Genomic DNA, 24,573 nt, shown 5'->3' on the forward strand with positions numbered 1-24,573 from the left:
CTTACACAGTAATATCAGGTTCGGTTATAGGGAACAGAATTGGGAGCTGAGGCTTTACCCTCTCCTGTGGACTTACATACAAAGAACATGGGAGCCTACGGAATGAAGAGTGAGCACGGTGTGACGCGGTGACCCAGGTGGCTGCACTCAGCCAACTCTGGGACATGTCGGTGATTGGGTGACTTTGGTCAGCGCTGACAGAGACGCAGCTGTTGCAGTAGTGTTTGTGCCCACCATTCAAGGCAGTTGGCCGTGAGGTAGTGCGAATGTCAAAGCCCTGGCTGACCACCGGGGTGTGGACCCCACGGATCCGAGCACAGGGCCAGGCGACTGCAGATCCCCTTCACCTTTCGGTGGTACAGGTGGTGGCTCTCCCAGCCCCAGGAGGCCACCCAGCCCCAGAGCTTCAGCGTTAACACTGCTTGGAGACCCATGGGAGCTCCGCAGTGTCCCAAGGGAGGGCACAGTGCATAGAGTTGCGTCGTTTTGTGTCTGAGCAAATTCAACGTATTTTGGTTTTGGGTTTTTTGGGGTGGGGTGGGGTGGACACAGCCTATATAGCCAAGCAGCTAGGACTATTGATCGTTCCCTACCCACATCAGAACTGTAAAATGCAATAGAGTGAGATGTACCTCTACCCCACAGAAAGGCCCCAGTGCTTCTGACCTATCCCCACCGTAGCTTTTATCATGTATGTGCTGCTGGCTGGGTTGATGGGACATTCAGGAAGGTTCTCCCCAGAGCTGGTGAGACTCTGTGCGAGCACAGCACTGGTGTGGACATGAAGGGGGTGTGGCCACTGTAGGCAGTTCATGGAGTGCCTTCCACCTCCAGTGGTAACAGAGGAGGCACTAGAGTGCAGTTGGTGTGTGTGTGTGTGTGTGTGTGTGTGTGTCTGTGTGTCTGTGTCTGTGTCTGTACTGGGAACAGCTTGGGCTTTTGAAACTTCAAGGCCCATCTATACCTGGTGTCATACTTGATCCAACAAGACCACACCTAATTCTCTATCCCTGGTCACATACTCCAGTCAACAAGGCTGTACTTCCTAGATCTTCCTAAATAGTTTTAGCCACTGCAGACCAAATATTAAGATCTATGTGCCTATGAGGACAATTCTCATTCAAATCAGGTCTCCTGACATATTACAGGCTAGTTTTCACCTCACCGTGATAGTCCCGCCTTAGCTCTTTTCTGTGTCAGTTAGCATTACAGGTGTGTGATGCTAACAGGTGTGTGATCACACCTGGCTAATACGTAAAATCTCTAAGATACAACACTTCTTAAAATAGTCATTTTCCTTAAAATTGATACGCGCATTCCAAGGCAAAGATTAGAGGCTCATGAACTCCTGCTGGAATTTAGTGTGCAGTAGTAGTGGGTGTTTGAAGTCATAGTTGTCAAGAAATGTTGATTTTGTTATTCATTCTGCTGGGAGATGCACTCCTTATAAAGCGATAAGGAAACCTTTAGAACCGTTTGGAGTTTTTCTATCAATGCAGATTCTGTCAGAGCAGTTCAGAGTTTGTAGTGGTAGAATTTTATTATTCTACTGAAAAATAATTGATACCAGCATTCTTTTGGCAGTGTGAACATTGGCATATGAAGGAGCTGATGTTTACAAATTGACAACTGGTAATAATGGTCTGGCCACTGAAATTAATGTGGAAAGTCATCTAAGAAGGGATAGAAGAAAATGTGAGGGAGAGTAGTATAATTACAAGAACCCATTTAAAAACCGAATGTAGGTAGGGACAGTGCTACTCTGATGTATGTGGAGTCCAGCGAAAGTAGGCAGAGCTCAGTTGAGTAGTGCAGAATATTTTCATGTCTCTTGTTAAGATTTTTATTGTGTACACGTATGAATAGGTATTATGTATGTACATGCATATGTGAGGGGTGTGTGTGCACGGGAACATTAGTCCACTGAGACAGCATCTCTTACTGAACAGGAGCTGGCCCCAGTGACCCTTCCTGTGTACATGTATGTATGGGTATTGTGTATGTACATGCATATGTGAGTGGTGTGTGTGCGTGGAAACAGGAGCTGGTCCCAGTGGGAACAGGTCCTCCCTCATATTCATGTTCTCCCTCATAAGAGAGGAGACATGAACAAGCCGTTACCCACTGAACCACTGCTTCTGTGCTGTGAGTGCTTGGTAATTTGATGTGGTCTCAAACAATAGTTATCAGATTATACTTCTAAGATTAGATAATCAAACCTTAACAAGAAAGCAATTCTTGCTTAGGGAAAGTTGGATCTTATATAGCACCTTTAGCATATTCCCCTTATTAAAAATAGACTCTTTTTCATACAGTATATTCCAGTTACAGTTTCCCTCCCTCGACTCCTCCCATTTCCTTCCCCCTTCCCCTCCCTTTCTGTTTCTCATTAGAAAATAACAGGAATCTAAGAGATAACAACAAAACATACCAAAATAAAATATGAAATGAACGCCATCACATTGAATTCAGACGTGGCAATCCCACAAAAGGAAGAGAGCCCCAGAGTGGGCACAAGAGTCAGAGACCCACTGGTCCACACACTCAGGAGTCCCATGAGACCACACTGAAAGCTGTGCTGTGCACGCAGAGAACCCGGCACACACCCTGCAGGTCCAGTGCTGCTTCAGTCTGAGTTCACAGGGGCTCTGCTCAGTTGATTGAGAGGAACTTGTTCTCTTGGTGTCCCCATGTCCTCTGGCACTTACACTCTGCTCCTCTTCCACAGGGTCCCCTGTACCCGAAGCATGTTAATGGTATAAATAGTGAGTGGGGCAGGAGCATGCTAATGTATTCGGCGAACAGTTTGATGAGAGTTTGGTGAGAGTAGACGTGAACTAAACGATGATTGGATGATAGTATGAATTGACAGTTCTGCTGTTGTCACTGGCAGGTGCTAGGTAGGTAGGTGTGTGTGTGTGTGTGTGTGTGTGTGTGTGCGCGCGCGCGTGTGCGTGCACTCTCCTAGGGCAGGTGCTAGGTAGGTGTGTGTGTGTGTGTGTGTGTGTGTGTGTGTGTGTGTGTGTGTGTGTGTGCATACTCTCCATGTCAGGTGCTAGGTAGGGGTGTGTGTGTGTGTGTGTGTGTGTGTGTGTGTGTGTGTATGTGTGTGTGTGTGTGTGTGTGTGTGTGCACACTCTCCTAGGTCAGATCCTGGAGATTTTTTACTGTTTGATTGTTTGGGACACATTCCTCTCTCTTAAATAAAGGCCTGAATATAATTGGTAATAACTGATTAGTTCCTGTATTCCTGTGTAATACATTGAGTAGTGGGCAAGTAGGAGTCAGGGGTGGTGGTGGATTGCCAACAGAAGTGGCTGGTTTCTTCGTGCCGGGTTATGAGCTTACCAGATGTGGTTTCGGAGGACCATGGAGAGTCAGTCTACTCTGACACTTCTGTAGCCTCAGAGTTATGAGATACTGTCTCAGGGCCTTAAAGAAAGTATCAGATTAGTGCCGGAAAATAGAAGGAAACAAAAGCAGGTGTCCTGGTTCGTCTCCTGTTACTGAGATAAAAACTAAAAGAAACTTGGAGAGGAAAAGGTTTATTTCATTTTCCTCCCAGGCCATCATTGAGGAGAATCAGATAGGAGCTTGAGGCAGGAGCTGATGCAGCCCACAGAGGAATACTGCTCAGTGGCAGCTCGGTCTGCTTGTAGGACGGTGGTCCCAGAGGCGGTGCCACTCTAGCCTCACAGACTTCCTAAGGGCCAGTCTGATGGTGATGTTTTCCCATCAGGTTCCCCCCCTCCCAGGTGACCGTCTTGTGTCCAGTTGACAGAGACCTAAGCACTGTTGTTGCAGGCTTTCTTTATTCTGTGTGTGGACTAATCGTTTCTGGTTGGTGAAAAGTGTATGTGGTAGTTGCATCATAATTTTAAATGGATAAAACCTGACTTAGAAGCATTTTTTAAAACACATAAATGACCTAACATCTGATAGAATTTGTGTACATATGTGATAATTTTGTACCAAACACATTTTTTATAACCTGCTGAATTTTAATGATTCTGTTTCCTGTGAGGAAAATGTGGTTTAAATGAGGATGCATTATAATTCTAATGTTTAGGAAATTGGAGCAGGAGGAGTGTAGACTTAAGAAGACCCTAGGCTATTTAGTGAGACCTATTTCAGAAGAAAGAGAAAATATAGAAAACATTTAAAAATAAGCTTTTTTTTCTTTTGTTTTGATTTTGGCTTTTAGGACAGGGCTTCACTGTGTAGCCCTGGAAACCTCTGTGTAGACCAGGCTGGCCTCGAACTCAGATTTCTACCTGCCTGTGCCTCCAAGTACCTGGATTAAAGGCATGTGCCAGTTTAAGTGGTTTTAACTCTTGGCTGTAATAAAATTAACCACATTCAGAGTATTTTGGTGGATTTTTGCATTTGTTTTATAACATTTATTAAATATCGGGTAGCAGTTCTTCTTTTTTGTTTCTTTTTTTTTTTTTTTTTTCTTTGCATCTGGGAATATAGGCTGCTAGAGGAAGAAAGCCTTGCCTTCAGAGATAGTACTCTCTAATGAGGTATTTGGTCAGAAATACTTTGGGTTCAAAGACTTTGAGGCCTAAGCAGGCTTGTGTTTGGAGAGTGGTCATAAGGCCAAGGAAATTAAAATGAAGGGGACAAGAGGCTGAGCCAGGTTACTTAGGGCTTTAAGGACTGGAAGTGTATTTGGGTTTTATTTTCACCTTGCAGGAAGTCAGGCAGGAGAAGGATGGTATGGCTTTAACATATGATACACATATGATACAGTGCCCTGATACAAGTGCCCTGACTGGCTGTGCAGACAGCAGCTCAGAGGTGCGGATGGGAAGAGGGACTGCAGTGCAGTAGTGCAGCCCCGTGCTGGAGTGGAGAGACTGTAGCCCAGCTGCATGCCTGGACGTGGTCCGCAGGGTGTCATGAGGGAGTTGTGGGGATACTTGCTAAGACAGGGCTTGATGGCTTGGTGAGTGTGATCACTGCTGTGCCGAGGTGTGAGTGTTGGGCCAGGGTAGTTGTAAACCTTACCTGAGCTACAGATGCGTCCATTCTGCTTAACTGTCAGAGTTAAAGCGTAACCGTCACAAAACGTTCTTTTTTGTAGGCGGAGTACGTCCAGCTGGTTACTGAACTCCGGATGACAAGAGCCATTCAGCCTCAGATCAATGCGTTTTTACAGGGTTTCCATATGTTCATCCCTCCTTCCCTCATACAGCTGTTCGACGAGTATGAATTGGTAAGGAGAACATGCTCTCTCTCCTTACACTAGAGCACAGCCCCATCTGTCCTAATCCAGAAATGCTCTGCGAGCTGAGGGTGCTGCTCAGTGGTGGACGCTTGCCTTGCATTGAGCACATAGAAAGAAGGCCCTGGCCTTCACCTCGAGAACCGTAAAAATAAAAGCGGTAGTAATTCTGGAGTACTGGACGCATTATTGTTTAGAATTATGCATAGGAATTTATAAGCAGATATGTGGTTTTACTTCTCTTAAACCGAATAACTGTATTAACAGTTCCCTTAGTGAAATGCCCAGGTAGGATGGAGAAAAATGAAGTAAAGTTTTTATTGGCTTTCACGTGGGAGATGTTGGAGTCCTGACTTTCCAGAGGCAGTGTGCTGTCCCTTGTTTCTGAGATTGTAACTTGGTTCCGTGGCAGTAAAGGACACCTGTGCCTGAGGAACGAAGGAGGGCTTTCCTCGTTGTTTCAGTGTGTGTGCGCATGCATGTGTATCTGATGTCTGTTACTTCTGTCAATCTCTTGTTTCCGTGCTTGTGAGTGTTTTGTTTCACCCTTCAATTAGCCTGCCTTTTGCTGTGACCTAACAATTTATACGGTTACGTTAATGTCTATTTTTGTCTGTTTCCCTTTTCTTATCATTAATAAATTATTTTCAAACTTTCTGATTTGTCTAAAACCTTGATAAGACACAGAATTTTACTTTTCCTATTTCTATGACAAGTACCTGATCAATGGGAGGGTAAGGGAGGAAGGATACATATAGTCGGGTCGTGGTTTGCAGGCACAGTGGTTAGTCCATTGTGGTGGGGAAGGCTCGGAGGAGGGGCTGCTTCTCGCTGTGGTCTGGGAAGATTAAGGATGCATGCTCACATCTTGGCCGACCAGGAAGTTAGTGACGGATGGGGCCGAGAGTAGGGCCTCACCTACTACTGACACTTGCCTCAGTTCTGCTTTCTCAGCTGTACACTGCTTCTTAAAGGTCGGGGACCAAGTGTGCAGGCGCACAGTCTGTGTGTATGCTTTCTTGTTTAAAACATAATAATTGGGAAAAGTCTAGATAATGGAAAGATACATCTTAGTATAGAAATAATATTTTCTAATTAATATAATTTTGAGGTTCATTGTGACTCAGTTTTATTGAATGTTAAGTTTTGAAGGTTTTTTTTTCCCATCCCTTTGGTCTTATTTTAGCTATAAGATTGTTTTCATTTGGCATAGTTGTTTTTTTTTTCTGTTTGTTTGGGTTTTTTTTGTTTCTTTGTTTTTGTTTTTGTTTTTGTGTTTTTTTTAGTTTTATGTCATCATTAGCTTTTAAAAACTCGAATAGTTACTTGAGAGGCAGAGGCAGGTGGATCTCCATGAGTTTGAGGCCAGCCTGGTTTATAGAGAGAGAGCCTCATGACAGCAAAGGATACACAGAGAAACTCTGTCTCAGAAACAAAACAAAACAAAACCAGAATTGGTTAAGAATTGTTTGTAGACATTATTGGAAGCGAATTTTGATGAATTATACTTCAATTAAATTATCTTTGTGACATTCAAGATAGAATATTCGTCTTTGTGTCAATGTCAATGAACAAAATAAATTCCAATAACAGAAATAATGGACAAGATGTTGCTTGGTGATTTACAGGTATTCACACACTAGGAAAGCTTCTAATTTAATTACGTGTGTGTGTGTGTGTGTGTGTGTGTGTGTGTGTGTGTGTGTGTGTGTGTGTGCATGCATGTGCATGCGTGCATGTATGTGTGTATGTGTGTATGTATGCATGCATGTGTGTGTGTGTGTATTGCATGCATGTGCATGCGTGCGTATGCGTGTGTGTGTGTGTGTTTGTTGAGACTTGCTTTGTGTCCTAATGTATGATCTATCTTAGAGGCAGCTATGTGGACTCTGAGAGCTGTAAGAGTCAGTGTTTGGGCAGATGTTCTGTAGTCCACTTGATCTAGGATGCCCTGTAATTCTGATGGCTCTGTTCTGTTGGTTGTCAGTTCTAGCCGGCCAACCCCAGGGGAGAGTTTTACTTCCTTTTCTACTATTGGCTGCTGCCCTGAGCGTGGCTTTTTTCCCCAGCTGTTTTGAATGTCCCCTGCTTTTCTGTACCATGCCTTTCACCAGCTTGTTTTCTTGAGATTTTGGCCAAGTACGCCTGAATGTTGCCTGCCGTGTTGGATTTGGCATGTTTATTTATTTTGAAAATGAATATAAATGAAAAAACTTTTTTGTGATTATTGTACATGTCGTTGCACAAATTGTAATTCACTGGATGGCGTGTTGTTATGTCTCTTCCCTGTATGTTGTTGTGTCTCTTCCCTGTATGTTGTTATGTCTCTTCCCTGTATGTTGTGTCTCTTCCCTGTATATTGTTGTGTCTCTTCCCTGTATGTTGTTGTGTCTCTTCCCTGTATGTTGTTGTGTCTCTTCCCTGTATGTTGTTGTGTCTCTTCCCTGTATGTTGTTGTGTCTCTTCCCTGTATGTTGTTGTGTCTCTTCCCTGTATGTTGTTGTGTCTTTTCCCTGTATGTTTGTATTTTCCCTGTATGTTGTTTCTCTTCCCTGTATGTTATGTCTCTTCCCTCTTGTCTTACACTCTTAAACATCAACAGGGTCTTTATGGTTCAAGGTTCAAGGCTATTTAAACCAGTTGTACATGGAGTTACTTCATGAAAGCATGTGTGTATGTTCTATGTACATGGAGTTACTTATAGAACAGGGACATGCTACACCAAGAAAGAGAGCTTTGCAGCTCTGTGTACACACTTAAGGATTCAGGTTTGACTCTAGAGTTTTAGTGAGGAGAAAGCATATACAAGCTCCAGGACCTGTCGTCGACTACTGTGGATGGAGAGCCCAGGAAGTGGCAAAGGTTACCCTAAGGCAGACATGTGTGAATAGTGACACTGAGAAGGCCTGTGCCGAGTGATGGGTGGTTATCCTCCTGTGTGCTGCTTCTGTGATGCCGACACCAGAACACCAAGTCATGGATTCTGGGCGTCTGATTCTGTGACACTTGTCCAATGCTTAGATTGTGTGTGCATTGTGTTTAGAGGGAGAGTTTCGTACAGCCCACCTTGACCTCGGTCTTGCTGTGTAGCTGAGGATGACTTTGAACTCCTAAGTCATCCTTCTGTCGCCTCCCAAGAGCTGGGGTCACAGGTATGGGCACTGTGCCTGATACTTTGTTGTATCTTAAAAATTTTAGTTCTTCTATTGTATTAAGGGTAAGTTATTGTCTACGCATGGTGGTGCATGCCCTTTAATCTCCGCTCTTAGGAAGCAGAGGCAGGCACATCTCTGTGAGTTCAAGGCCAGTTAAGGCTGCACAGTCAGACCCTGTCTTATTCCCCTCCCCCATGTCAAATGAATTATTGGAATTTAATATTTTTGCTATATGTACTTTTATTTAGAATTTCCTTTTTGTTATTTGTCACCTTAACTTTTTCGTTATTAAAGGAATTTAAAAAACTCATTAAATGCCACTGCTCTAGTGATGGTGGGGCCTGGGAGAGTGGAGCCTGTAAGCGAGGTGGACTAATGTTTCGTGTAAAGGTTCTTGGTTATTGAGAGCATCAGACTATATACTCTAAGGGTTAAGACATGAATAAAAGGTACACCAGAAGGCCAAGTCACACATGGCAGACAAGCCTCATGTGACAAAATGTCTTTCCACAGAGGCATGTAAACCAGTCACAGTAGCCAGCTGTAAGGAGTAATCTGAAGTAAACTCACTCCGTCCCACTGTACCTGGGAGGAGCATGAAAACACATTCCATGCAAACAATTTTAGAAACGGAGGTCACGTGACTCGTGTCTTGGTTTCTTGAGTTTTTCTCACAAGCATTCAGAAGTCGCCTTACACAGCTCCCTTCTGGGTTATGTTCTGACAATAAAGTCATAACCAGTGTTAATTAAGTAGGAAAGACAAAAACAGCTCCCACAACCAGCTTTGCTGGTACGTGCCGCCCTTCATGTTTGCGTGGAGACAGAGGCAATCTTACTTTGCGAGTTCTAGTCCACACAGTGAGACTGCTTCAAATGAAAAAAAAAAACACTTTTTCCCTTTTCCTTAAATTATAACACCTGTGATAGTCATAAAGTAGTTAAAATTTTTGAGAGTGCAGTTGCAATATTATTATCCCATAATTATTTATTATGAAATGATAATATTAAAAGCTTATCAGTACTTTAATATTAAAAGCTTATCTTTAGTCTGAGAAGAGGATTAAGCTTGTGAATTGTGAGAAACATGGGAAATTCCTCCAGGTGCTCTTGGGCAGATCTGTGTGAGGGTCCTACAAGGGAGCGGTTTTCTCGAGTAGTTCAAGTAAGGAAGCCCTAAGAAAGGGACTGTTAGCCGCGTTTGCAGAGAATAAAGCAGTGTGGCTAAGTTCCTAGGTAGAAGAGTTGTAGTGAAGGGTCCTGTGTGAGAGAAGGAGAGGCCCTGTGGACTGCTCATTACAAAACAGCAGCAGAAACCTGAAGAGAGCAGGGAAGCCTCCCTACCTGTGGCCCTACCTGTGCTTCTCGGGCCCATATCTTATCTAGAGTTGGTAAGGAAGAAGCCAGTCTGCAGAGAGGATGCCGAGGGTGTCAGGCTAACTCAGAGTCAGGTGACGGCCAGGCTCAGGGCTGGGCCGTGCACACCAACAGTTCTCGTTATATGATCTTGGGACAATCTCCTTCTAAAGAGCCTTTGCCTATGTGTAGGTTAGTACACCGACGGATATTTGCCGTATTTGAAATGAAATTAGAAGGGAGGTGAGCTCGGTTAATTATGTTAATGTAAATGACATTTAGAAATAAGAGCTAATCCAAGAACAGAGCAAAACTAATGAGAAAGATGACACTGTCTTTGCACATTTGGGATGCCTGGCTAAATAAACCATCGGATTCTCACATCTGCCTCTGTGGATGGTGAGTTGGACTTTATCATTTGACTGAAGTATGTGAGGAAAACCCAATTTCATATGAAAATATGGACAGTGAGATTCACGCTGACCTACTGAACAGATTTCAAACTCCTCAGAGTTCTCTAACGTTGCCGAGCGTTGCTTTTGCTAGAGCAGTGCTCCCTGGTTAGGTACATATTAGTAACTGGCTGTAAGGCATGGCTTTGAGGATGTTCTCGTCCCTGTTAAAAGAAACGTTCATTCCCTCACTCCACTGTAGGGTGTCCGTCCGTGAGACGTGGGCTGATTCAGAGACGCAGACACACTTTCTTTCTCCGTCCTTGACCTTTGGCTCTGTGGTATAGAATTGTGTGTTTGGTGATCTTGGACAAAAGCCAGTCATGTATTTAGAGTGACTGACGGTGTTGCTCTGTGGCTGTGTGCTCGCCTGATTGTATACGGGGTCCCTGGGATCCACGCCTCAACTGCAGACGGAGCCACCAGAAACCGGTCTTGTTGGATTGTTGTTGTTTTTTTATTACTACTACTACTACTACTACTACTACTACTACTACTACTACTACTATTACTACTACTATTACTACTACTACTATTACTACTACTACTACTACTACTATTACTACTACCACCACCATCACCACCACCTTGGAGAAGATTGACTTCAAATGATCTGAATTACTCCAATATAGAATTCATATGAGACTGAATCCTTTTTTACAAATAAGGAAAAAATGATTTTTTCTTAATGAGCTCCCGTTTGCATAATATTTAGACTTGTATGTCATTTTCATGTTGAGAATATGACCTGGTGCGATTTAACACATTAATAATGATACTAGAATAAAAATAGCCGAACGGGAGGAAATCCTTATGGAGCTGTGTACTAGGAACCCTCGTGGTCTGTACTTATATCGGTATAATCGGTAGCGTCCTTTTCATGCCTTAGATTGTGTAACAGTGGCTCCATCTCCTCATGTCACATTTGAAATGTCACCAACGTGGCGGGCTCTTCCTTATGCAGTGCTCATTATTGATGACATGTAGAAACTGTCACAGACATAAACCAGGTTTATATGGGATTAGTTTCTAATTAAGGCGAATTTACTATTTCAATGTAATGGCTTTTGTTCCCCAAGGAAGATTAATGAAATATTTTTCCTCTTCCCCAAAGGAGCTACTGCTCTCTGGCATGCCGGAAATTGACGTGAATGATTGGATCAAAAATACAGAATACACAAGTGGCTATGAAAGGGAAGATCCAGTTATTCAGGTAAAATCTCTCTGGAGCTTAGAATGAAGTTAAGTTTGCTATTTAATTTTGTAAGCTTTTCAGCTCTATTGGATAGAAGTCTACATCTATTAACAAAGTAAAGATTTTGCATAAATTCTTCTTTGGGGATATTGCATATGAAAGCCTTTTGTGAAATCATCTTTGATAAATGAGTTTCAGAGAATGAAATGTGCTTTATGAATATTGCATGGTCTCCGGTTCTTATACGTCTACAGTTTGCTGTGAAATGTGAGCTGAATTGTTGTTCTTCTTGGCAGTGGTTCTGGGAGGTTGTGGAGGACATGACTCAAGAAGAGCGGGTCCTTCTCTTACAGTTCGTGACTGGCAGGTAAGAGGCGCTTTGTGAGAGCATTGGAAGTTTACTGTATTTCACTTCTGATGACCAAGACCGTGCTCACAGGCAGGGAAAGCCAACCAAAGTGAAGACCTTACTCTGTCCATGTTTTAGGTATTAAACAAGTGGTTGTTTAGATGTTGAAGACAAAATATTTAAGTAGTGCTAAATCTTCAATATATTTCAGAAACCTGTATTTTTAATATCTTTTATCTTTTTTTATTTGGTTTAACAGTAAAGCTATTCAGTTTGTATGGTAGGAGGCACGCACGCACACACGCATGATCTTTGTCTCTCACATAGTCTTAGTTTGGGTTTCTGTTTATAATGACCAAAAAGCAAGTGTGGGAGGAAAGGGTTTATTTAGGCTTACACTTCCACATTGCAGTCCATCATCGAATGAAGTCAGGGCAGGAACTCACACAGGGCAGGAACCTGGAGGCAGGAGCTGATGCAGAGGCCATGGAGGGTGCTGCTCACTGGCTTGATCTCCATGGCTTGCTCAGCCTGCTTTCCTACAGCACCCAGGACTGCCAGCACAAGGATGGCACCACCCACAATGCACTGGGCCCTCACATCAGTCACTGACTAAGAAAATACCCTACAGGTGGGTCTACAGCCCAAACTTAGGGAGGTATTTTCTTAATTGAAGTTCCCTGCTCTCAGATGACTTTAGCTTATGCCAAGGTGACATAAAACCACCCCCCCCCCACACACACACACACGCGCACACACACACACACTCACACACACACGCACACACACACACACTCACACACGCACACACACACCACACACACACACACGCACACACACACTCATGTGCACATTGTGTGCACATAGCATTTTTCTCCAGTTCTTATTGGTTTTTAAAATCTGAAAATTCATAGCTTGTATTTGTATGACATATTTTTATGTATTTAAGAATTCCAATTATATGACATCAAATATAATAGATGGTAATAAACTAGTTGACTTAAGTGAGCCCTTTATATTTATGGAATATATCTAAAAATTTTTATAATATAATTTCATTTACTTCTTTCTGTTTATGAAAATGTAGTTCAGTTATTTTCATATAAATACAATTTTTTTTCAAAAGTCAGGAAACAGAATATTATTCTACTATTCCATCCCCAGTAGCTGTTATATACAATTTAATGTATTTCTCTTTATTTTTTATGTATTTAAAAATATTACGAGTGTTGTATTAGTTTGCTTTTGTTGCTGTGATAAAACACGGACAACAAGCACGTTGGGGATGAAAAGATTTATTTGGCTTACTGGTTAGAATCCATCGTCAAGATACACACGAGACCATGGAGGGTGCTGCTCACTGGTTTGCTCGACATGGTTTGCTCAGCCTGTTCTCCTGTACAACCCAGGACCACCCTGAGCCCACAGTGGGCTGTGCTGGCCCCTCGCAGTCACTAGTGAAGAAAGTGTCCACAGACTTGTTGCCCACAGGCCAGTCTGATGAAAGCATTTTCTCAATTGAAGCTCCCTCTTGCTCTATGACCCAACCTTGTATCATCAGATCAATGAAATGCTGATCAGCACAAGTGTTAGTGTATATGGCATACACTACTTTACACGTATTATACAACAACTTTAGATGCTTTGGACAATGAGGAACATGAAGGAAAGTGAAGGTGCCATTCGTGATCTCCAGCGCCCAGAGGTGGCCACACTGACGTTCATTCCGTGCTCCACCTTTAAGCCGTATAAATTAGGAACCGAGGTGAAGCCATTCTCTAATCAGGTCCTCATGAATCAGTAAGACATGACTGTTACCAGCGCATAGACTGAAGATGAGAGAGGAAACCTTGTTAAACTGTTTTTGCAAGAGTGCTAAGAAATGTTCAGAGATTCGAGTAATTAATTAAAATAAGCAGCAGTGTACTCTCTAAGACTAGATCACTTACATTAGTAGGCCAAGCTGACAAAATAAGCGGCCGAATCAGTCCTGTCTCAGTCTCCTCAGGTAATCAGTGAAGAGTGCGTTACTCTCTGTGTGTACATTTCAGCGTTCGAATCATGGTTCTTGTTTATAACTGTTTGAATTTAGCGGTGTCCGTATATGGATTTAGTCAGTGCCTTGCCTGTTCTTAGATCTGAACCCTTATTGGTAAAGTTTTCCTGTTTGCATATAGTGATGTAAAAATGGAGGAATCTAATGCAGGGATTGAACTGCTCTGCTCTGTCTCTCCTCCTCCTCTTCCTGTTTGCTTGTTTGATGTTTTTTAAGAACTCGATTGTAGGTCAGGCTGGCCTCGACCTTAGGGATCGATCTCTGCCTCCTGAATGCTAGGATTAAAGGTGTGCGCCCCAGCTGCCCAGCTCAGACTCTTGTAAAGTAGTCAGTGCGGTGCTTGTTCATTTGAACTTTCTTATTGTGGGCCCTTTTTTGTGTAATTTACATTTTGCCCATTATTCTAGTCATTTAAATAATTAGTGTTAAGCACTCTCTTTCATATATTGACATTAATTCTACATATATTTTTGTTAGTTTCTCATTCTTCTTTTGACTTTATAGAGTTTTAAATAATAAATTGAAAATCTTAAATTACTGTCAGCAAATAATCAGTACTTTATATAAATCTTTTATTCTCAAGAATACATTTTAAAGATGTGTGTGTGCGTGTGTGTCTGAGAGTGAGTGTGTATGTGAGTGTGTTTATGTGTGTGTGTGTGTGTGTATGAGTGTGTATCTGTGTGTGTGTGTGTGTGTGTGTGTGTGTCTGTGTGTCTGTGTAGGTCTGCCTGTGAGTTTCGTGTACATCTATGTAGGCTGCACACTTTCTGGAGGTCAGAGGTCACCCTGAGGTGCCCGCCGTCTGCTGTTCTTCATTAGGTTTTGCACAGGCTTTCTCAGGGAGTCCAGAGTCCCTGATTGGCAGTGAGTGCGGGATCTCCTGTCAGGGGGTCTGCCACAGTGTTAGGGTTCAGAACACTGCTGTGCCCTGCTTTTATGAGGGTGCTGGGAATCTGGGCTTTACTCTTCATGTTCAGGCAGCAAGCACTCTCTCAACTAACCTACCTCCCCATCCCATCTACATTTTTGTCTTTTAGTTTCCACATTCCCCCCTTTAAGCCACGCGGTTTAGGTTATAAATTGGAATTATTTCTGCAAGCGATTTACTCCTTAATACCACTGGATACATAATTGTGTTTTCTTCGTGATTTGGTTGTTACCGATCCTTAGGTTAGAGAGAACAAAGTCACTCGGTTTCTGTAGTACTGAAAGCTGCAGAGTTGTTCCTTACGTTGTTTGTTTGAAGCTTAGTAGTGCTCAGTGCCCATTATACTTAACTGTGGAGTTTAATTGCTGTAAATGTGGAGAATGCCATTTGATCTGAGGTGAAAGAGAAGCCAGGGGAGTGGAGAGCAGACACTCGGTCGAGCTTTCGCTGATTCTTCTGAAGATCCTGCTAGCACTTACCCTCAGTCAGTCCTTTGCTGAGCAGCCGGCTTACCCTCAGTCAGGCCTTTGCTGAGCACCTGGCTGACCCTCAGTCAGGCCTTTGCTGAGCAGCCTGGCTGAGTAACTCTTAGGTTCGTCTCATTCCTAGCTTGCCTTGCTCAGGAGACCCGCAGTCCTTTCTGTATGGGTAGTATTTTTAGTTTAGACTAGAAGTGTGCATTTTTTCCTATTGGACTTTACAGAAAATTCTGATCGTACTGAAATATATAATTCACTTCATAGTATAATTTACTACAGCCTTATTGAAAATAAAGTCAGATATGTTTTGAGTGTAAGATAAACTAATATAAAAGGTGAGATCTTGAGAAACATTCTCACATGTAGACCAGGCTGTCCTCAGACTCCCAGACCCATTTATGGGGTGGTCTCCTATAGAATGGGGGTAAATGTGGGCATCACCATGCCCAGCAGTGCTTCTTTGGTATAAAAGACTATCTTAAATATCTTGCTTTTATATGTTATTACCCCTGTAGGATAAATAAAATGAAATTGGATATTTTCATTTTTCTTTATTGATTAATTAACTTACATCCCAAGTGCTGCCCCCTCCCAGATCCCCTTCCTCTTCCCTCTTCCCTCTTCCCCCTTCTCCTATGAGAGGGTAGGGTCCCCCATGGGTATCCCCCACTCTGGCACATCAAGTCCTGTGGGATTAGGCTCATGCTCCCCCACTGGGGCCAGACAAGGCAGCCATGGAGACTGAGCTGCACATATGTGCCAGAGCCTCATTCCAGCCCGTGTGAGCTCCTTGGTTGGTGGTTCAGTTTCTGAGAGCTCCCGGGGGTCCAGGTTGGTTGACTCTTGGTCTTCTGTGGAGTTCTATACCCTTCAGAACCTTCAGTCGTTCCCCATCTCTTCCATAAGACTCTCCTCACTCCATCCAGTGCCTGGCTGTGGGTCTCTGCTGGGTAGAGCTTCTCAAAGGACTGCTATGCTAGGCTCCGGTCTGTAAGCATAGCAGACATCATTTATGGTGTCAGGGATTTGTGCTTGCCCTTGGAGTAGGCCTCAGTTGGACTGGGTTTGTTTGGCTATTCCTTCAGACTCTGATCCGTCTTTGTCCCTACATTTCTTTTAAATGGGGCAAATTGTGGGTGGAAAGTTTTGAGGGTGAGTTGGTGTCTTATCCCTCCACTGGGAGGCCTGCCTGGCTAGTGTTGCAGTAAATAATAACCAGCAGAACCCCGCAGCCCCCAAGGTCTCTGACCCAGGCGGTCCGTGTCTGTTCCACCATGGTCCCTGGAGTCCGATCCAGCACCCATGGGGCCATATGGAGCTAACCATAATTTATCTCTGCTTAGTTTCTCTCCCCAGGCTCTCTGCCAGCCTTGATCTCTCTGGTTGCAGCTACCCTGTACAATCAGGGCTCTAGCAGTCCAGCTTGGGCTGGCCTCTCACAGCTCCCTGCCAGGGACTCTGCTCACACTCCCAACAACCCGGAAATCATAACTCAATAAACTGTAATTTTTCAATCAGATTTATATGTTAGGTTCTCAATCCACAATACATCCACACAATAAACTCACAACCAATTGATAAGGATATAAACCGCCCACCTAGATGAGATAAATTTGCCTGCAGAGATCCATCCCTTAAGAACTATGCATAACTACCCTGGCAATTCAAGGCCTCCCAGATCTGGGTCGTCCTTCTCCGTCTCCATCTTGACTCACTTTTCCTTCCCCTTCTTCCCACCTTACAAAAGCTTTGCCCCTGCCTTATGTTTTCTGTCCAGTCATGGCCTTGGCCAGCTTGTGACAGCCTCACCTGCATGTCGACGTCAGCCTACACTACAGAGGTGGTTGTGAGGTTCCGTGTTACCACTATTAGGCGTCTTAGCTAAGGTCACCCACACTGGGAGCCAGCCACATCCCAGGTCTCTGGGACTCCTAGAGATTCCCACCCTCCCCCCCACATTGAGCACCCGCAGATTTTCATTCATTCTTTTGGTCCTCTAGCCCTCTCTCCTGTCTCTGCCTATACCTGATCCCAACTCCCACCCCTTTCCTTCCCCCTCCTGTCCAGCTCCCTCCCTCCCTCTGCCTCCTATGATTATTTCACTCCCCCTTCTAAATGAAATTCAGTTATTCTTGCTTATGCCTTCTGGTTTAACTTCTTTGGGTCTGTGAGGTATATCTTGGGTATTCTATACTTTATGGTTAATATCCACTTGTCAGTGAGTACATACCCTGCATGTCCTTTTGGGACTGGGTTACCTCATTCAGGATGGCATTTTCTAGTTCTATCCATTTACCTGAAAATTCATGATGTCCTTGTTTTTCAAAGATGAATAGTAAGTATTCCACTGTGTAAATGAATGCCATTTTCTGTATCCATCCTTTGGTTGAGGGCATCTGGGTTGTGTCCAGCCTCTGGCTATTATGAATGAAGCTGCTATGAACACAGTGGAGCATTGTCCTTGTGCTATGGTGGATCATCTTAGGCCCCAAAGAGATGTAGGTAGCACTATTTCCAGTTTTCTGAGAAACCGCCAGACTGATTTCCAGAGTGGTTGTACATCTGCAGTCCCACCAGCAGTGGAGGAGTGCTCCTCTTTCTCCACGTCCTCGCCAGCATGTGCTCTCCCTTGAATTTTTTTATCTTAACCATTCTGATTGATGTAAGACAGAATCTCAGGGTCATTTTTATTTGTATTTCCCTGATGACTAAGGATGTTGAATGTTTTTTTAAGTGCTTCTCAGCTATTCAAGATTAACTTGTTGAGAATTTGCTGTTTAGCTCAGACCCCATTTTTTAAATATTTAATTACATCCCACTCACTCCCCCCTCCTGACTACCCCTCCCACAGTCCCTCCTCCCCTTCTCTACTGAGCAGGTGGGGGCCATCTTGGATATCTCCCCACCCTGGCACTTCAAGTCTCTGTGAGTCAAGGTGCTGCCTCTCCTCCTGCGGCCAGACAAGGCAGCCCAGCCAGAGGAACATATCCCACAGACAGGCAGCAGCTTTTGGGAGAGCTCTCACTCCAGTTGTTCCGGACCCACATGAAGGTCAAGCGGCACACACGGCCGTGTTTGTTCTTTGGTTGGTGGCTCAGTCTCTGAGAGCCCTAAGGGTCCATGTTTATTAACTCCCTGATCTTCCTGTGGAGTTCCTTTCCCCTTGGGGTGAAATCCTTCCTCCTGTTTTTCCATAAGAGCCCCAGCTCCATTCACTGTTTGGCTGTGGCAAACCCCATTTTAAAATTTTTTTTGTTTTGTTTTTTTGGTTTTTTGAGTCTAACGTCTTGAGTTCTTTACGTACTTTGGATATTAGTTCTCTGTTGGATGAAGGGTTAGTGAAGATCTTTTTCCAATGAATGTGTAGGCTCCATTTTGCCCTATTGGCAGTGTGTTTTGCCTTACAAAAGCTTTTAGTTTCATGAGGTCCAATTTATAAATAGATTTTAGAACCTAAGCCATTGGTGTTCTGCTCAGGAATTTGTACCAAAGCGCAAGGCTCTTTCCCACGTTCTCTTCTATTAGATTCAGTACGTCTGGTCTTACGTTGAGGTCCTGATCCACTTGGCTCTGAGCTTTGTGCAGGTGGATCTATTTCCATCCTTCTACATGCACAGCGCCAGTTAGACCAGCACATTTGCTGAAGATGCTTTCTTTTCCCCACTGTATGGTTTTGGTTTTTTTGTCAAAAGTCAAGTGTCCAAAGGTGTGTGGGTTTATTTGTGGGTCTTTGATTCAGTTCCATTGGTGAATCTGCCTCTGTTTAGCAATGCCATGCAGTTTTTATCACTCCTGCTCTGCAGCAGTGGTAGTATCTGCTCCAGCTGCCTCTGTGCCAGCCACTGTCACACACTGTCCCCTTGGCGGGTTGTTGCCATGCCTGACACACATGTCGAGTTTCACGGGCCAGTCTATGGCACCACGCCGCGCTAGCCCCAAGCACTCTGTAGCCGAGCACGGCTTCCGGAACTGAGACAGGTTGTCTCTCTGCCTGCTGGGAACGTTGTTCACATCCCCTGTAGCCTGGTAAAATCAAAGCTCTAGAAACTTAGTTTAGCAAATAGATTCATATGTTAAATTCTCACTTACAACACATCCACAGAATAAATTCACTGCCTATTAACACAGATAGAAACCACCCACCTAGACAAGATTAAACTGACCAAGACCACCTGGATCAGAATCCTCCTCCTCTTCTGTCTCCGTCTTCCTCCTCTCACTCTTCCTCCTCCTTGCTTCTCCCTAGAATTCCTACAGCTGTTCCATAAGCTTTGTACATTTACGGCCATCCTTCTCTTTAGGTTAGAGAAGAAGTTTTCTTCTATATTTTGTTGAAGATATTTTCTGGTTCTTTGAGCTGGAAATCTATTCCTATTATTCTTAGGTTTGGTCTTTTCATCGTGTCCCAGATTTCCTGGATGTTTTGAGTTAGGAAGTTTTACATTTGGCATTTTCTTTGACTGACACGTCTATCTTGTCTGGTATCTTCTGTGCCTGAGATTCTCTCTTCCATCTCTTATGTTCTTTTGGTGTTTCTTGTGTCTATAGTTCCTGTTCTCTCTTTCCTTCTCCAGGGTTGCCTCCATTTGTGTGTGTGTGTGTGTGTGTGTGTGTGTGTGTGTGTGTGTGTGTGTGTTTTATTCTGTTTCCATTTTTAGGTCTTGGACAGTTTAAATCATTTCCTTTATCTCTTTGTTTTGTATTTTCCTGTATTTATTATTATGTAGAAGTACACTGTAGCTGTCTTCAGACACACCAGAAGAGGGCGCCAGATCTCATTACAGATGGTTGTGAGCCACCATGTGGGTGCTGGGAATTGAACTCAGGACCTCTGGAAGAGCAGACAGTGCTCTTAACCGCTGGGCCATCTCTGCGGACCACTCTGTATTTCTTTATGGGATTATTTATTTCCTCTGTAAGGGCTTTTACCAGTTTGATTGTGTTTTCTTGTACTTCTTTAAGGGAGTTAGTTATTCGTGTCCTCTTTAGGGCCTCTGTCGTCTTCAGGTGAGTCTCAGGTCACAGGGCACTCTCGGTGTGTTAGCATATCCAGGGCTTGCTCTAGTGCAAGCGCTGGGTTCTCATCCTGCACTGGGGTCTGCTGATCGTGGTCTTGAGCTTGCCTTTCCCCATCTCTTTGTCTCTGGTGTTGACTGCCCTGACAGTTCGTGGGTGTCCCAGGTTGGAGCAGGCCTCCCAGGAGGCAGGCAGAGCTGTGGGGTGTGGATGGGTGTGCTGCCCTGGATTGAGGGCGGAAGTGTAGGCTGGAAGGAAGATGGAGCTCCTGTAGGGCGGAACAGAGCTCAGGCTGCTGGGTTTGTTTGGGTCTCAGCAGCTGGGGGATTGGGGTCTGTGTGTCCCACGTAGACCTCATGGGAGGAGGGTGAAGCTGTGGGGGCGGGGACCAGTGTGCAGATCGTAACTGCAGGTGGAGGAGTGGAAATTTGATGTTTTCTAGTGCACAAAATTAAATGAGTGAGCCCTAGGGCTTCAGGGCTGCTTCATGTAGCAAAGCCGAAAGACACATTTCACCTCAGATGTTAGCAGTGGGGACCTTTTGATGCTTATTTATTCATTTTTAGGGATGAATGATTGAATTCAGGACTCCTGTGTGCTAGGCCGAGAGTCCTACATGGAGCTGCTTCCTCAGCCTGTTCGTTTGTTTAACTTGTCCTTTCAGTTGTGTGAAGGACATTAATTAGATGGTTTATCCAGATACTGAAACATCACAGTAACATTTGTGGAAGGGTTGGTGACAGCTCTCATATTCTCATCTTGTCTTATTAAGGTCATAGTCAGAATTTTGCTTCAGTGAATAATTAGGACAATTTAACTTTTTATTTCTGGTTACTTTGTTAATTTTATAGGTAAAAGCAGAAAATACATAGACTTACTTAAGTAGATATATTCCTGGCCTTTGCTGGTGGTGTGGTGGTGGTGGCTTTTTTTTTTTTTTGTTTGTTTTGCTATCGTGCATTTGTGATTGTAATTTTGCTACTATTAAGAATCATGATGTAAATATCTGTGTTTTCCAGTGGTCTTAGGTGACCCCTGTGAAAGGGTCGTTTGACCCCCAAAGGGGTGGTGACCCACAGATTGAGAACCACTGTCCTAGAGGTTCCACAACCCTCCAAAACAGGAACCATACAGGGACCAAGTATTCACCCACATGAGTTTATGGAGGACGTTCCCCCTTGAAGCAACCACAATGTACTTATTCAGCAAACATTTAGCAGCTTCGCTGTCAGGCAGTTTTGCTAATCCCAAGGATAGAAATGCCAGTGACACAAACATGAAATAGGCATGTTTAATAGCGAGGCACACAGTTGTCTTAGGGTTTTATTGCGGTGACAAATCACCATGACCTTATGTAAGTCGAGGGGAAACGCTTATGTGATTACACTTCATGTTGCAGTCAGGGCAGGAACCTGGAGGCCACAGAGGAGCGCTCTGGCTCAGCCTGCCTTCACACAGCACCCAGTACCTCCAGCCAAGGGGTAACACTGCCCACAGTGGGCTGGGCCTCCCACATTAATCACCAATCAAGAAAGTGCACCACGGGCTTGCCTGCAGGCCCCTGTGATGGGAACAGTTTCTCAAGATTCTTCCTTCAGAAGCCGAGCTGTGTCCAGGTGACACAAACTAGCCAGCATGTTGTAAACACACCGTGGCCGGTGAAAAGTATAGTTTAGCTGATGGAGTCACAGAGAGCTTTCTCCTTAGAAGTTTGCTAACGGACCAGGACGCAGCACTCAAGAGTGAGTTGGGAGTTTTAGACTTAAAAATATCTTTCTGTCTTTGAATATATTCTTATCCTAACTTAGAGCTTAAAATGTGTCTGTGAGACTGAGCTTTTCTTTCCTGATCACAGCTGATGATACAAACTCTTAGTTCCAGGGTCCCGCATGGTGGCTTTGCCAATATCATGGGTGGCAGTGGTTTGCAAAACTTTACAATTGCTGCTGTGCCATATACTCCAAATCTTTTACCAACTTCCAGCACGTGGTAAGTTTAACTTATTCAAATAAATTTTGGGATATTTTTATTAATTTTAAGTCATCAGAAGTAATTGCTATACTTCCTTTTTGATGGTTAAAATGTCAAGTTTGTGTGTATTTTACTATAAAAGGGAAAAAGAAGTAACCAAAGCCTTCAGTAGTTTCATTCCATTGCTTTGTTAGGGTGTTACTGTCTTTGAGAAGTTTTTTTTTTGTCAAATACCTTCATTAAAATGCAAACATAATTTCTCCATTCCTCTTCCTTCCACATTCCCAGAGCCTTCCTTAATGTTGCTGCACATACATACCAGTGAACTCCTTAAGGATACAACGACCCCGTTGGTCTTTTCAGTACAGATCTTATGCATGTTTGTATTGGTACTGGGAACCAGTCAGGGCGCAACCCCGGGGCAAGACCAGCTCTCCCTCCCGCAGTGGTTGTGGCTTGTAGCTCTTCATCTAGAGGGAAGGCCCTGAGAGAGCTCCCCCATCACTTTAGGATGCCATATTGTTGGGATTTCAGGATAGGGGGCCTCCTGTGGTAGCTAGATGACACAGTCTCACAGCAGACTTCATGGTCCTCTGTCTTGTAAAAGCTTTCACCCCCCTTGTGGATGACGCCTGGGTCTTGGGTGCAGGAGTTGTGTAGGAGACGTCTCACTGGAGATGGGGCGTCCCATAGCAGTTGTCTTCTGCATTGTGACTACTGGCTTTCTGTACACAGCAGCCTCTTTGATGAGGGTTGAGGTGTACTGCACACTTAGCTAGGTCTGGGCCACATGTGTTGGCTACGGTTCCCAGAAGGAAAAAGGTCTAGGGTCAAAGTGAGACCCAAAGGAGAGGAGTGGGACGGCCTGATGCTGGCACAGGTCCAGACTGCAGCCCTGCTGCCCGACAGTCGTGGCCTGCTGTGTTCCTGTAATGAAAGGAAAACTTCGCCCATAATCTCTCCTTTTGGAAATACAAGTTTGGGTTGTCTTCTAGTGGGGAAAACTTGTGAGCAGGCACAAACCACCTAAAACATAATTGGTTCTCACTAAAGTGGAAATGCCTGGTGTCATTCAGCTGCATCCGCACTTTGATGTGAATCACCCTGCGACTTGTTTTTAATCTGGAAATGTATTTTCATCGCTCATTTGCATTCTGGGAGGAGCTGCAGTTCTTCTTAAACATCACTCGAGGGTTTTCCAATTTCAATGCAAATTTGAGAGAATGGTTTTATGTTAATTATGAGCTGCTTGTTTTTACTGCTAGATAAAACAAGGAATTTCAGAGATTCTGTTTAATGGTGGTCTATTTTTTTCTTAAAGCATCAACATGCTCAAGTTACCTGAATACCCAAGTAAAGAGATCCTCAAGGACAGACTCCTCGTAGCTCTGCATTGTGGCAGCTACGGCTATACAATGGCTTAGCGGGGAAGCCGGGAACTGACTGACTACTCAATCCAGAGCGACAGAAGTCACTAAGGCAGCCTCGCTGCCACCCATGGCGAGCTCCTGCTTAAAATTCATAAGGAATCAGGTTTTCTATTTTACGTTTCTTTTCCATGTTCTGTTTTTCTCTGTTTGTGATACAATTAGAAATATAAAATCATAGTAGACTTCATTTTTAAAAGTGCTAATTGGAAGTAGACACTGTCTTTTTTTAAAGTTTCTTTAATCTTATCTAAAACTGTGCTAAGGTAAAATCTTTTTCTACATTCCACCTCTGCTGTGAACCTGTCTAGTTTAAAGGGTATTTTCTGTAAATTATATGAGGACATCCAACTGGTATGTTCTTTTGCATGTAAAGTACCATTTATATTTTAAAAAAATGTATAGAATGGATTAATTTAGATTGTGTAAAGCCATAAATATGTATTTTCCCACGTTACACCTGTATTGCAACGGGTTTTATTTTTTTGTTGTTTAGCTTTTTAGTATTTTGATACATGGTATAAAGTTTAGACTGGTGTGACGAACAATGGATAAAGTGACATCTAATTTATATATTAAAGCTTATACTATATGAATTATTTGCATCTCCCTGTGCTCGGTTTCATGTGTGTATATATACTGTGTGGTCTCAGTTTTTCTTATGCCTTAATTTATACTGAAAATAAAATTAAAATCTATTTATCTTATATTTCATTATTTGAGCTAAGCTTGATGACACACTTGATCTGCAGATTAAACCTTATGTAGCATTTTCTTAAAGTTTACTTACACGATTAGAATGCTATGTCTTCATGGTGCGTGCCCGATAGAAGGTGTTGAGTGAGCATTTCGGAAAAGATGCTGGCCCAGGCCCAGCGTGAGTTAGAGCCTGGCTTTAACTGTGGTCTCCCAAGTTTGTAGGTTTCACAGACCAAGCATTGGGCATAAATCACTTAG

The 24,573-nt window shown here is 43.6% G+C and overlaps 1 protein-coding gene across 33 annotated transcripts in view; it reads left to right on the forward strand.

The window, feature by feature from the left end:
- Positions 1–24,323, forward strand: part of Hace1 (HECT domain and ankyrin repeat containing, E3 ubiquitin protein ligase 1) — a 108,345-nt gene extending 84,022 nt beyond the window's left edge. For 25 of the 33 annotated variants that reach the window (XR_015644899.1, XR_015644900.1, XR_015644893.1 and 22 more), the window contains 5 exons: positions 5,090–5,221; positions 11,307–11,405; positions 11,684–11,754; positions 22,094–22,207; positions 23,511–24,318. Coding sequence is in view for 25 of the 33 variants with exons in the window: in XM_087597874.1 (XP_087454000.1) it covers positions 5,090–5,221; positions 11,307–11,405; positions 11,684–11,754; positions 22,094–22,207; positions 23,511–23,613 (519 nt within the window). In the remaining 8 variants the exon portion in view is untranslated. 33 annotated transcript variants of the gene reach the window in all.
- The last annotated feature ends 250 nt before the right edge of the window (positions 24,324–24,573 follow it).

This window comes from Rattus norvegicus, chromosome 20 (assembly GCF_021556685.1).
Source record: "Rattus norvegicus strain SHRSP/BbbUtx chromosome 20, alternate assembly SHRSP_T2T, whole genome shotgun sequence".
In the NCBI taxonomy this organism is placed as follows: domain Eukaryota; kingdom Metazoa; phylum Chordata; class Mammalia; order Rodentia; family Muridae; genus Rattus; species Rattus norvegicus.